At 37.7% G+C, this 14,644-nt stretch overlaps 1 protein-coding gene across 1 annotated transcript in view; it reads right to left on the bottom strand.

Annotated features, from left to right (window-relative positions):
* The window catches only part of LOC129765674 (endoribonuclease Dicer), a 45,021-nt gene extending 34,732 nt beyond the window's left edge, over positions 1-10,289 (bottom strand). The window contains exons 1-3 of the mRNA XM_055766084.1: positions 9,914-10,289; positions 1,097-1,274; positions 395-1,046 (exon numbers count right to left, since the gene is read on the bottom strand). Of these exons, the coding sequence (XP_055622059.1) occupies positions 395-1,046; positions 1,097-1,274; positions 9,914-10,104 (1,021 nt within the window). The 5' untranslated portion in view covers positions 10,105-10,289. The remainder of the gene's footprint in view (positions 1-394; positions 1,047-1,096; positions 1,275-9,913) is intronic.
* Between the last annotated feature and the right edge of the window lie 4,355 nt (positions 10,290-14,644).

Here is a 14,644-nt window from a genome sequence, read left to right as displayed (position 1 = left end):
TGTGATAACGTTGTGGACAAAAGGGAACTAGAGTTTCATCTTCTTCTTCTTCTTCTTCAATGGCACTAACGTTCCTAGAGGAACTTCGCCGTCTCAGCGTAGTATTACTTGCGTCATTTTTTATTAGTACTTAGTTGAGATTTCTATGCCAAATAACACGCCTTGAATGCATTCTGAACGGCAAGTTCTAGAATACGCGTGATCACAGTGCAAGTCGGAGGAAATTTCTTTGACGAAAAATTCCCCCGACCAGAACGGGAATCGAACCCGAACACCCGGCATGTTAGTTATGAGTTTCATCTACAAATTGAATTTTAAAAAATTTTCATGTACGAAGACTTATCAAAATATTGAATAAAACAAATGTTTTACAAAAAAAAATTGTTATACTTACACGTGATACAAGATCGATACAGCAGCCTCAAGGCAGAACTATCAGATGTGCGTTTATCCAATTCAAACTGCACAATCAGTCCGAGTAGTGCGATAGATCCCCCGAATAAACCCATCTCGTCCATGTGGAACTTCAACTCATTAAAGTTTTTAACAATCACCTTTTTCGGCTTGGGCATATCTCGCTGCAGCGATTTATTCTGCTGTGAATACTTTGGCAGATGGTAACAAGCCACTGTTGCTGCAAAATCGTCAATACATTTTTGTAATGTACAGATCGTCGCGGATCGAATCGTAGCACTGTAACTCAGAAGTAACTCTGACGGGTTAGTGGAAAACTTGCACACCTCCGTGTACTCATCGACACTTCCAACAGTGGCGATTGTTGCATAGAAGGTGTTTTCGAGCCGCTCGAGTTGTGGTGCCACTTGCTCGACTAGTTTGAGTTCCTTGTAGAGCAGCATTCCGGACAATCCAATCACTCGAGGTTGTTCAGATTTTGGCACCCTCAGAAACTGCTCCATAACACCATGCATCGGGTGATCACCAACGCCGTGATGACACTCATCGAATACAATCAAGTTGATGTGTTTCAGGGACAGATAACCATGTTTCATAACGTCCAGTAGAATTTGGCAAGTGCATACTATAATCTATAAATTCGTGCTCGATTAGTGGCCCAGATCGACGACATCATCGTTACCTGATACTTGGCAAATTCTGCTAACCACTGGTCCTGTTTCCAGGTGTCGACGTTACGATCGCTGGTGTAAATGGACGTTGCGTATGGTACGTTCCGCCCGATGAACTCCGCCTGCTGTTTAGCGAGAGCGACCGTATTGACTATAAAAAACGAACGTTTTCCGCCTTCGGTCAATGGTCTGCGAAAAAAAAGAACAACTTTTAAATGGGAAAATTGCTGTATGTAAATGAAATAAATACTGGTTTCATCAAATTAAGAGCAAGATAGTCGTGAGTATTGAGTTTGACCGTTGACGCGGAGAACCTCCCGAATATAAAAAGAACATAAGTTCGTACCCAATCAGAATGTGATTACAGGAACACTTTCAGTCTTTGTCGAGACCCACTCAACATCTGTCTGAGTTTAAGCTCAATTCCTTTGCTTCTGAATCATGTTTCAATGGGAGAGGTTACATTGATAGATGCCGAAGTTTGATGTATGTCGTCAATGAACAATTCAAAATTCTATCTAGATAATGATATATACATTAGGATGCCAATGAAAATGGTCATCTCCAATTTCAAAGAGTTACCTCATAAAATTTGTTCACCACCTCGAAAAAACAAAATGCAAAATATAAGCTCAATCGGACCTAAGGGAGAGTGGCGCTAAGCGGTCAAAGTTTGAGTTTTTTAAAAATCGAAAAATCACCCGAGGGGGAAATCGGGGTTTTCGAAAAAATAATTGATGCCAAATGTCTTAAAATTGCATGAAACGTCGAGATCTAGTGTCATCTCGACAATTCACCCCTTGGGTGATTTTTCGATTTTCAAAAAACTCAAACTTTAACCGCTTTGCGTTCGATTGAGCTAATATTTGACATAGGGTGTTTTTTGGAGGTGGTAAACATTTTGTATAGGGTAACTTTTTGAAATTTTAGGGTCGATTTTTTCCCATACATTCATTGGAACCCTAGCATACATCCTTTCAAAACATAAACTTTCAGCTTTTGGAATATTTTACGAACATATTGTTCTCTTGGTATGTGTAGATGTAGTAGACAAAAATATCGGGAAGAAATAAAATTATAGGAGGTTGTGTTCAAGACACGACCGCATTGTTGACGTAAAACTACGCTGTAGTTTAATTCAAGTCGCTTGTTTATAACTGCGGATATTATTTTATAATACTACGAAAAATTTGAAATAACTATTCTACCAGTTTGGTCGCCCTGAAATGTTTTTTTTTATTGTAGAATCAAATTGTGTGAATCATAGAATTGTTTGCTGAATTATTCTTGTGCTCGCAGTACAATACATGCTCGAGATAAGCGAGGCTGTCATCCTCAGTGGAGAAACTTTTGCTACTGGTAAGCGAAACCAAATCACATACAAAATTCCAGAACGACATTTGGGTTATGAAGTGTGGGTTATGAAGCACGCACGTACGCACACAAAAATCCATATATCAATGGCTTGAAGCAACTAAATATACACACACTTATCTCCGTTTTGTGCTCTTCTCGACAGAAGCTCTTTCTGTTAATTGTGCCAGTCTAGATGAGCTTAGCTGTCATCCTTTGCGGAGAGAGTTTCAAATCACTGACAAAATTCCAGAACATTTATTTTCTTGGTGAGCTGACGATAGCCTAGCTTGATGGTTCCCCACACAATTGTGTAGTTCAGAACCTTAATGCAATGGCGACAGTTTGATGCAATGATTGGAATGCCAGACATCAACGAGCGAGTAATTTGGTCGCGTCCACAGCTCAATCCGAAACGAAGCCATGTGATGAGGCAAAACAAGGAAGAACAAGCGATATTCATTGCTTTGAATACATAACGAGACTGAAAGTTTGCCTTCCTTCCTTGCTTGTTGAATTAAAGAGACTTTGAACTTCTTCAGTTCAAAAAAAGATATTTTAAAATGAAAACTATGTTTAATCAATACAGAAATTGTTGAACTATCCATCTGTAAGGTCGTTTACATCAGTGATCAGATAATGTGAAAGCCATGACCAAAACAAAAGAACAACACTCTACAACTCATATAGATATTAGTATATCTGTACCTAGCCAAAAAAATTTTTGTACATGTTAGAATAGCATCTATATCTGTTTGAAAAAATGTAGGCCACTGTTCCAGTGGAATTGACACCTTCTTCCATACGCTGCGAGAGGATTCAATCATGTTGAAGGGAATACTGAAGTTAGTCTTTGTTCCCATCTAGTCTTCATTAATGCTTACTAAAGTGTTCAGTTGAAAATATTTCAGAATTTGTAATTGCCATAGTCAGTTAGTAATGACTTTTGGTTTCTTCACGCAGTTTTTCCGCCAAAACGACTGAACATTCAGTCGGGCGTTAAGTCGCTATCTCCCTCTACCGACTCGACTATATCATTTCAATTTTCCCAGTCAAATTGTCCTCATCGCATTTTGAAGTGACTTCCCCCAAAATGAATTCGTTCCTCTCTTTCGCTCTCCCATGTACATGTGCATACATCGATTTTTGAGTTCAACGTGGTTTAACATACGCTACAGGTGAGCTAGATTCTTTTGTATCGTACACGAAAATTACTTACACGTTTAAAATAACGTGTGTGCGCTATTTTGCACGCCTAATACTAACTAATACTAACTCAAGGACCTTTATAGCATACTTGATAAATGTCTAAGTTCGTTGGTTTGAGTTCACGATGGGTAGACAATAAACCGTCCATTGATGGGGTAACTTCTTTTCTGCACCAGAAATCATGTTTTCGTTCCTCTTTATATAGACGTAAAAATTAGGTTGTGTACGCGGGTATGAATTACTGTCAGGGGAAAAGGAAGTGTGGATTAAAGTCAGTTGTATAAAGAGGCAGATTTGTATTCATTAGTAGAATCAGTTAAAATAAACACTGACTGGACTAGTTCACCAGTCATCCTCGCTACTCAACGCAAGTCAATTCATCTTCTAGTCAAGTCACTTTTTATTGGCGGCGACTGCCGAAGCAGTTCTAGTCGAAGCGAAGCTGCTGAGAGTAGAGTCGGTCCTCATTTTTCACCTTCGAAGATTTCGGGCCCTGGTCAAAATACAGGACTGTATTACCCAAAAAGCCGCATCCATATTCCAACCAGAACAAATTGAGCGTAAGCAACGCAGGCAACATAGAAAGGGCTCACCCTCAATAGAGGCGATTAATCTGAAAAGTTGAAAGCCTCTATAATTTATCACGTTCGTTCGTTCACAATCACTGCTTAAATTGTCAAATTTATTTTGTTAGTTTCACACTTAGAGACCCCTTGGGCTGAATACTGATGAATGCATATGCATATTTCTGCTCCCGCTGTGTCTCAGCAAACACAAAACATACTCATCAGAACCTCAAGAAATGCATATGTATATATATATATATATATATATATATATATATATATATATATATATATATATATATATATATATATGTGATCCCTTGGCCGAGTGGTTAGCGTCATAACTAACATGCCGGATGTTCGGGTTCGATTCCCGTTCTGGTCGGGGGAATTTTTCGTCAAAGAAATTTCCTCCGACATGCACTGTGATCACGCGTATTCTAGAGCTTGCCACTCAGAATGCATTCAAGGCGTGTTATTTGGCATAGAAATCTCAACTAAGTACAAATAAAAATGACGCAAGTAATACTACGTTGAGACGGCGAAGTTCCTCTAGGAACGTTAGTGCCATTGAAGAAGAAGAAGATATATATATATATATATATATATATATATATATATATATACAGGGTTCTCCAACTTTAAATTCCGAAAGTCAATTGAAATAAAACACACTTAGAATTCGAATTTCGATGAAACTTTTATTTCAAATTAAAGTTTGGTTTATGCCATTATGTGTTAAATACTACATCATTCAAATGTCCACCTAGGGCTTCCTCGCACACCTTCATCCGGAACAGGTAATTTTCGATGACTTTTCAGCACATATGGGGCGGTATCTCGGTCATAACTTCACGAATGTTGTCTTTCAAATGTTCAAGAGTTTGCGGAGAGTTGGCATAGACACGGTCTTTCGCATGACCCCACAAAAAAAAAGTCTAGCGGGTTCAAATCGCATGATCTGGACGGCCTATTGCCATCACCAAAACGCGAAATTATGCGTCCCTCAAATTTCGTTCGCAATATGGCCATGTTCGGTCGTGTTGTGTGGCACATGACGCCGTCCTGCTGAAACCACATGTCATCCCTATCCATATCTTCAATTTGTGGCAAAAAAATCGGTTAACATGCGGCCAAAGCGCTCACCATTCACAGTTACCGTCTCGCCGTCCTCATTTTCAAAGAAGCTCGAAATAAGCCTCATCGCTGAAGAGAATTTGATGCGAAAATTCAGCATTTTGCTGCTGTTGTTCGTTCACCCAATCGACGTATGTCCGACGCATTCCATGGTCACCACGCTCTATTTTTCAGTTGAACTTTATATGGATGTAGGTTCAAGTCCAAATGCAAAATTCGCCACAATGATGTGTTTGTCAAGCATAATTGCTGAGCACGCCATGGAATCGAAACATTCGGGTCATCCTCTACACTGGCAGCAACAGCAGCAAAATTTTCGACCGAACGCACATTACGATGATGCACAGGTTTCACAATATCCGTTACGGATCCAGTTTGTTCGAATTTATATAAATAAAAATTTATGTCTGTCTGTCTGATTCTTATGGACTCGGAAACTACTGAACCGATCGACATGAAAATTGATATGTAGGGGTTTTTGGGGCCGGGGAAGGTTTTCGTGATAGTTTGAGCAGCTGCCATACAAATGAAACACAAATTTTTACATTACTCGAGAATTATTCAAGCAAATGCAATCAAATTAGGCATCTAGAGGTTTTAGGGTGCAATAAATGTTTCTATGGTGGTTAGACACTCCACCCCCCCTCTCCAAGGGGAGGCTGCCATACAAATGAAACACAAATTTCTGTATTTCTCAAGAATTAATCAAGTAAATGAAGCCAAATTAGGCATATGGAGGTTTTAGGGTGCAATAAATGTTTCTATGGTGGTTAAACACTCTATCCCCCTCTCTAAGGGGGGCTGCCATACAAATGAAACACAAATTTCTACATTACTCGAGAATTAATCAAGCAGATGCAACCAAATTAAGCATCTAGAGATTTTAGGATGCAATAAATGTTTCTATGGTGGTTAGAAACTCCTCCCCTCTCTCTTAGAGGGGCCTGCCATACAAATGAAACACAAATTTCTGCATTACTCGAGAATTAATCAAGCAAATGAAACCAAATTAGGCATATGGAGGTTTTAGGGTGCAATATATGTTTCTATAGTGGTTAGATACTCCTCCCCTCTCTCTTAGGGGGGGCTGCCATACAAATGAACCACAAATTTCTGCATCACTCGAGAATTAATCAAGCAAATGAAATCAAATTAGGCATATGCAGGTTTTAGGGTGCAATAAATGTTTCTAGGGTGGTTAGACACTCCACCCCCTCTATAAGGGGAGGGGGGTCTGCCATTCAAATGAAACGCAAATTTCCTCATTACTCGAGAATTAATTAAGCAAATGAAACCAAATTATGCATTTGGAGGTTTTAGGATGCAATAAATGATTCTATGGTGGTTATACGCTCCACCTCCCCCTCTAAGGGGGGCTGTTATACAAATGAAACGCAAATTTCTGCATTACTCGAGAATTAATCAAGCAAATGCAACCAAATTAGGCATATGGAGGTTTTAGGGTGCAATGTATGTTTCTATGGTGGTTAGACATTCCCCCCTCTCTATGGGAGGCTGCCATACAAATAAAACACAAATTTCTGCATTACCCGAGAATCAATCAAGCAAATGAAACCAAATTAGACATCTGGAGGTTTTAGGGTGCAATAAATGTTTTTACGGTGGTAAGATATTCCTTCCCCCTCTCTTAGGGGGGGCTGCCATGCAAATGGAACACCATTTTTTGTACTTCTCGAGAACTGATCAAGTAAATGAAACCAAATTAGGTATATTGAGATTATTCCGTGTAACGGAGAAATATGTTAATTGCAAGTGGTTGAAAAATCTTGAACGAGAATTGTGTCTGAAAATAATCTGATATTATAATGATGAGTTTTGGTAGAAGTACTAACAATTTTTGTGTGCTCCCTTGGCCGAGTGGTTAGCGTCACAACTAACATGCCGGGTGTTCGGGTTCGATTCCCGTTCTGGTCGGGGGAATTTTTCGTCAAAGAAATTTCCTCCGACTTGCACTGTGATCACGCGTATTCTAGAGCTTGCCACTCAGAATGCATTCAAGGCGTGTTACTTGGCATAGAAATCTCAACTAAGTACTAATAAAAATTACGCAAGTAATACTACGTTGAGACGGCGAAGTTCCTCTAGGAACGTTAGTGCCATTGAAGAAGAAGACTAACAATTTTTTAGTAAAAGATAAATTCAACGGGGTCTATGAGAAGGTCAATCAATGAACAGTTCTGCGATTGGACTCATGAACTTGCGCTTAGTAAGAAAACGTGAATGTTTGAAGGTATTGATAACAAAAAAAAATTGGGCGGGACGAATTTTGCCGGGTCAGCTAGTATACGATATACATACATTCATTTAGATTACTAATTCAAAAAATATTCTAGTATTTAATTTTTCAATACTCGAACTAAGCAACTAAAACTTCGAAATTGCACTTTTAAATGTTGTATTTAATTGTTTCTATTGTTGCTTTTTGGTAACCACAAGCGCCAGAATTGACATCTTCCTTTTTTGTTATAGATCGATAAAGAATTCCAAATGCTTTCAAACAACTGCGAAGTTTTACAGAAATGTGAAAAAATGACCCCGTAAGAGCCTAAAAACAGAGTGGCGAAAGCGCCATTTCCACTGCGATGTGGCGCAAGCGCTATTTTCCCTATGGTGTGACGTAATTTGATTGTGATGTGAAGTGATTTTTTATCTGATCTGATAGCATAGAATGGATTAGCAGGGACAGCAAATTCCACATAAAATCTTCCGCAATAAACGTTTAGCATAATGAAAATCACTTTTCCGAAAAGCTCGTCATGCCAAATATTTTAATCCAAAATAGTCCATCCCCATGCAGTGCTACATTTATAATAGCAATTTGTTTCAGAACTGCAAATTATGTACTTTACTCTGTTTATAAATCTCGTCAAATATTTAATTTCATAAAATCAAACTCACTTCAAAGGAAAAAAATATCCTTCGACCACGTATTGCACATAAAAATTGTAACTAATTAGTTTAAACTCATCAATTTAATGGTTGATTACCAGTATTGATGTCTTCTATCCTCAGGTATCAAGAGATAAAGCTTCTTGACGCTGTTTACTTTCCCACATGCTCATTTCTCTTTCGAATGGATTGAAGCTGAGTTTTGAGTGAAGAGTAAATATCGGATTTGATGAAAAGCTGCACTTTTCTAAATCCTCCATCGAAACGCATCTTGTAACAAAACTCAAAACAACCTCGCATAAACTGTATCTGCTTTACATCGGATGATTTTGGACGGTATTATCTTATGTTTTCAAAAAAATGGTGTTGTCTATAATTGTTACAATCGGGTTCTCAACTATGTTAGCCTGTTCAAGGACCAAGGTTCAAGGTTCAAGGACCGATACACATAAGCGAAATTGTGCAAATAAAATTGAACGTGTTATTATGATGCTGAATGTACAATAAATTGCACGTAATTTAAGAATAAAAATATTTGTTACGCAATGTTGACAAATATTGCATAATCTATGAACGGTATTTTGCATAGCTTTCAATATCATCTGTACAGGATTTAATTTCATTGTACAAAATCAATTGTTACGTAATAATACGTTTATGGGCAGCCTTCCATCATGTTATGTGTAAATTTGCACAGTAAAATTGAACGTTTCTGAGACACTTTTCGCTGTAGTTGACAAAAATTGTTATTACTTGTTATGTTGTTATAACTAATTAGATCAGACTATTCTCGAGCTGTTTTGTAGGCTGCATAAGTTGAGATTAACTAAATAGATTTTGATTTTAACTTGAACATAACTTTTAACTTATTTCTAATCTGAGCACAATCTTTCATTCGAAGAAGAACAATGACGAGAAGAAGCCATTAAGTTGTTGCCCCTCTAACCTCGAGTAAACCGCGAGTAATCGGTCGAAACCTACTAAACATAGATTTAAGTTGAAATTCTGTAAAAACAAATCATGAATTAGTGGCTCCGCGAAGCTCATGCGATTGAGCCTTACAAATAAATGAATTGGAACAAAAAAGAAGCCATTAAGCCAAGAGCCATTAAAAAAACAAACACCCTTTTTCGCGTCCCAAGATGAAGAATGAGTCATCCGTGAGGCTCTCATAAGAAATCTACATTTGAAACCACTGCTTACAAATTCCGTTGGAATTTGAAGCCTTCTTTGCAAGGGATTATGAATTGCATTTTTCGAAAAATTCAAAAAAATATATATTTTATTTTATAAAGCAATAAGCAGCAGTTCGAAGGTAAAAAAGTAGGACTTTTTTTTCTTATCAGTGTTAACATGCGCATAGCAAATAACTAGAATTTCAAAACTATCGAAAAAAACCACAGTTATCGCTTTCCAGAATGTTCATGTCTTTCCAGAGAACTCTAGAACAATCTCAGCTGGCAATGCACATATTTGCCGATGCAATAACGACACCCAATTCATACCATTCTCTTCTCGAACTATTGCATGTACAGAAATCGTCAGGAATGATCATGCTTAGTACACAAAATATCTACGATAATCAATAAACAACGCCCGCACTAACTGTAAATAAATATGGTGTTATTCAATAACAAAACGCACAACACTCACTTGACTAGATCCCGGCCCATGTCCTTTAGAACCATCAGGGCGATGTGGGTTTTGCCTGCTCCAGTCGGCAAATACACGATTGTATTTTTCTTCATGCAAATCTCCTTCATTTGCCGCTGATAGTCCCGTGGCGTAAAATCATCCGGCACTGATCCTTTAATAAAGGCATCATTTGAACGTGATACGTCCATTCTCGGCCTCTTGGTTATTATTTCGCTGAAAAAATAATCGTCCAATCAACAGAACACAGTACGAAGCTATAATAATGTTGGACACGATGTCCACGGTTCAACTTCAGACGGCGCACGATACAAGTCAATAGCTATGAATGAAAATGTAATACACCCGCGACAGAGAACAGTAAACTGAAGATGGAGGTGTTCGTAACTGATTGGTTGAGCGGTGCTTGACATACAGAGCACTGGAAAAATGTTTGGCTGGTGCATCAGAATTGGCGATCTAACGTACAAATCTACACCTAGGCGGCGCAGCGGTAGAAGTGATGATGGTTTTGAATTTTGCCATGTGAGTTTATGGAAGGTTTGTAGTTCTTTCCATAAATTACAATGTTATAATCATAAAAGATTATTTGACTGCGTTGAGTTTGGAAGAAATTTAATTCTGTGCAATTTTATATATAACATGTTATTTTCTTACCTTCTTACCATACCTTTCAGTAGTGAAAATTGTATAAATGTTGACAATGGTTGAATCAAAGAAGGAAATTCGAGAGCACAATCAAAAACAAGTTGAAAAATGCATGGTTCCTGCATGCGAGACCTACCTTGGAAAGGCCGGAAGTAAAATATACGAGATTTGTTTTTGAGTTTTAGGTTACCTCATCATCATTTTCTTAGTTCAAAAACAAAATCCAGATGTATCACCGATCGTTTACGTTTTGCGTTAGATCGCCAATAGGTGAACTCAATGGTACATTTTAGGTGGAGTGATAGGCGAAGTATATTTGTTTGGTAACAACGGTTCCCAGAATAATGTGCGATTCAATAGAACGTTACGGAGAAGAACGTCTACGTTTCGTCAACGTCTCCACCAATTCACACATGCAGTCAATGCTTCCACCAGCACAGTCACGTCATGTCAAACGAATTATACATTTAATGTTATTGTTGGTGTCGCCACCTGCAACAGTTTTAAATTGCAATGTCCTCTTTCGAATCATCATGCCTAGAATCAGATCTAAATTTTGAAAAATTCAATGAAAATAATTGAATTCCATTATTTAAATGCTTAAACTCCGTAGTCCGACCCTTATTCAACAATAATAATATATAGACTATTTCTCTCAGCTAGTCGCGAATGATTTTCACTCCGAAATTTGGAGCTAAGAGATATGTTCCCAGCAAACATTAAATCGTATAATTTTGAACGTGCCAAGTCTTACAAGAAATCCGAATAAAGTGCGATTCACATACAACATACACGTCACGTTCACGTCCCGTCACGTCACGATACGTCAATGATTCTACCATGAAATTCTCATGAAAACATTCAAATACACCAGCAACGTAACGACCCGTCAGCATACGTTCAACGAAAACGACCGGCAGGGTTTGTAGAAAAGAATAATTGACGGAGACGGACGGCTCGTTTGGTTTTTGTCTGGGCTTTGTGTCTCGGCTTTTGTTTTGATTTGGTTATACAGTAATTTACATCTACATCGACACTAAGCTAATTGAACAGATCTGTGATGCAACACGTTTAATTAGACATTTTTACCTCTAGTTGGACATTTTTGTAAACATTGAGTTCGGGGCCCAAATTATGGCCCCACATTGAAAGTCGCCCCCAGTCGCAAATGTCCAATTACTGGTCAAAACCGACTCCAATGCAACACTAAGTGGTGCCTCAACATATCGCTTTATAAGTAACTTACTGTATTTTTTATGCTAACATATCTCTTAGCTCCAAATTTCTGAGTGAAAATCATTCGCGACTAGTTGAAAGAATTATTCTATTTATTATTATTATTGCATAAGAGTCGGACTACGGGGTTTAAGCATTTAAATAATTGAATTCAATGATTCTCATTGAATTTTTCAAAATTTAGAACTGATTCTAGGCATGCTGATTTGAAAGAGGGCATTGCAATTTAAAATTGTTGTAGGTGGCGACACCATGAATAAAATTAAATAAATCATTCGTTTGGCATTTGACGTGACGGTGCTGGTGGAGGCATTGACTGCATGTGTGAATTGGTGGAGGCATTGACTGCATGTGTGAATTGGTGGAGACGTTGACGGAGCGTAGACGTTCTTCTCCGTAACGTGCTATGTGAATCGCACATAAATCATAATCGCATATAATATCAATGAAAGTATGTATCGTGTATATTTGAAATCGCATAAAATGTATAAACTCGATTTTATATACGTTTATCAAATTAATTCGCAATTCGGTATAATAAACATGAATTTTATTATGTACATTGTCGTAAAATATATTTAATCCGCATCATATGCGTATATTACGCTGATGCAGTTTGTATGTCGTATAAGCGTATAATTTAAATCGCTTCAGTACTGTAGTAAATCGTGTTGCATGCTGAAGAAAATCATGAAACAGTAAATCATATTAGATCCTAATAAAGAACATATTACATCATATTGAAATGTCAATGAAATGCTGATGCACTCGAAAGTTTTGAGCGCTGTTAAATTTAATTTCAGATAGCCGCGCGAGATAGCTGGTGGATGATAATCCAGACGACCGGAGTTTGAACTCACATCGGAGCAGTTTTCACCAAACATCAATCTGTGCCATTTTAAACATTCATATACCACTCCCAACACAAGTCAATCAAACAATTATTATTTCGTGAGGCTATAATAAACATTTCACGAAAATATTTTGCACCATTTGTTTTTTTTCCATGTCTGTAATAAATCGTATAAGAGTATGGCAAGTCGTATTTGGTGCTTTGACAATTCATGAATATATTAATATTAGATCGCAATTCAGTTTCAACATAATCGCCATTATAGCCGGTCAAAGTTGCATATTCATTCAAACAAATTCGGTAAGCATTTGCCATGTATGTATATGGACTCCTCTTTTGCATGCATATGCCAGTTAGGCGCATTATATGCCAACCAAATTTTAGGGCATATGATGTTATATATACGCTTGTTATGCGACTTAATGTTTGCTGGGGAGCCGTCTGTCTCCGTCAATTATTCTTTTCTACTAATCCTGCCGGTCGTTTTCGTTGAACGTATGCTGACGGGTCGTTACGTTGCCGCTGCATGTGAACGTTTCCATAATAATTACAAGGTAGAATAACTGACGTAACGTAACGTGACGGGACGTGAACGTGACGTGAATGTTGTCATCCGTGACTTAGTCCTCGAGAGCAGCAGCATTTTCAATGAAATGTTGCTTAATTGCAGAACATTCCCAGCAAACATTAAATCGTATAACTTTGCACATGATGAGTCACATATAATTTCGTATCAAATCACAATCGCATAAAATATCAATCAAAATATCGATCATATATATCTAAAATCGCATAAAATGCAAAAACACGATTTTCCATGTCATCGATGGATTGAGTGGTAACGTTGTCGTATCAAATCGCATATCAGTCCAAAAAGCATCGCATATCGTTATATACGGCTTTATATGCGTACAAAATATGGCATATACGTATATCGCCTCCACTTTTGTGTGTATATGCTAGTTATCTGCATCATATATCATACAAATGTGTCTTGGTTGTATGTATATCGCCTCCAATTATAGCTATTCATACGACTTAATGTTTGCTGGGTTGTCTTGTGTTCAAGACATGACCGCATAGTTGACGTAGCATTACGTTAGGCTATTAGCTGCATATTGATTTTGAATATGTTTGACGAATTCCATTATAAAACTCTTTAATAATAATTTAGTGGACTGAAGACCCTTTTAGTTTATTAGTTGAGTTTCTTTGTTCATTCCACCAGCGGTACAATCGAGCGATGATGGCAGAAGGATAGCGTTTAGTCGTTGGATGATGCATATCCCGATAAAAGATGCGAATATGAATTGAGATATGCTGAAAACTTCTGTAACTATCAATGAGATGGTTCTTACGTTTTGAATTGATAAAATAATGGATAATTATGAATGAAATGGAGGGTGATTGAATAGTTTTTTAATTGCCTTTTCGCTTCAAACTAACGTAACACGAAGCCAAATTCGTCAGCGCGAATGTCAATTGGTCTAGTAATACAAAAACAGTTCAAGTCGGACGATTCTTGAGTGATGCGCGAACAAACATTTGTGGCGATTGATTTCAATATTTGAATATTTGGATAATATGTTCTGCAATGCATGATCGGTATTTGTGATGGAATTTTGCGGAGCAACCAATATGTCGAATCATTTTGGGTACACTCGTTTCATCCCCGATACACGTTTACCGGAATAGAAGTGGTGTTTGCGAACGACAGCGCGAATTAGGAGCAAGTGTCAAAAAAAGCAACTATTCTTTTTCTTTCTTATCTTCTTCACTCTCCTTGTTCCTATCCAATCCACTTTCTCCCATTATAAATGCAATTTTTGATGCATAACACAACTGCAAACACCAGCAAATTCCGAAGTACAGAATACAGTGCAACGAATACCAACGAACAATGAAATAGTATACGGAATGATCCCTACCAATATCTGTTCTATTCCAATCCATCCTTTGAGAGTATAGCATCGCTCAAATAAATTCCGCCTTTA

The sequence above is a fragment of the Toxorhynchites rutilus genome, chromosome 2 (assembly GCF_029784135.1).
Source record: "Toxorhynchites rutilus septentrionalis strain SRP chromosome 2, ASM2978413v1, whole genome shotgun sequence".
NCBI classification, from domain to species: Eukaryota; Metazoa; Arthropoda; class Insecta; order Diptera; family Culicidae; genus Toxorhynchites; species Toxorhynchites rutilus.
This window is presented reverse-complemented; position numbering and strand designations above follow the sequence as displayed.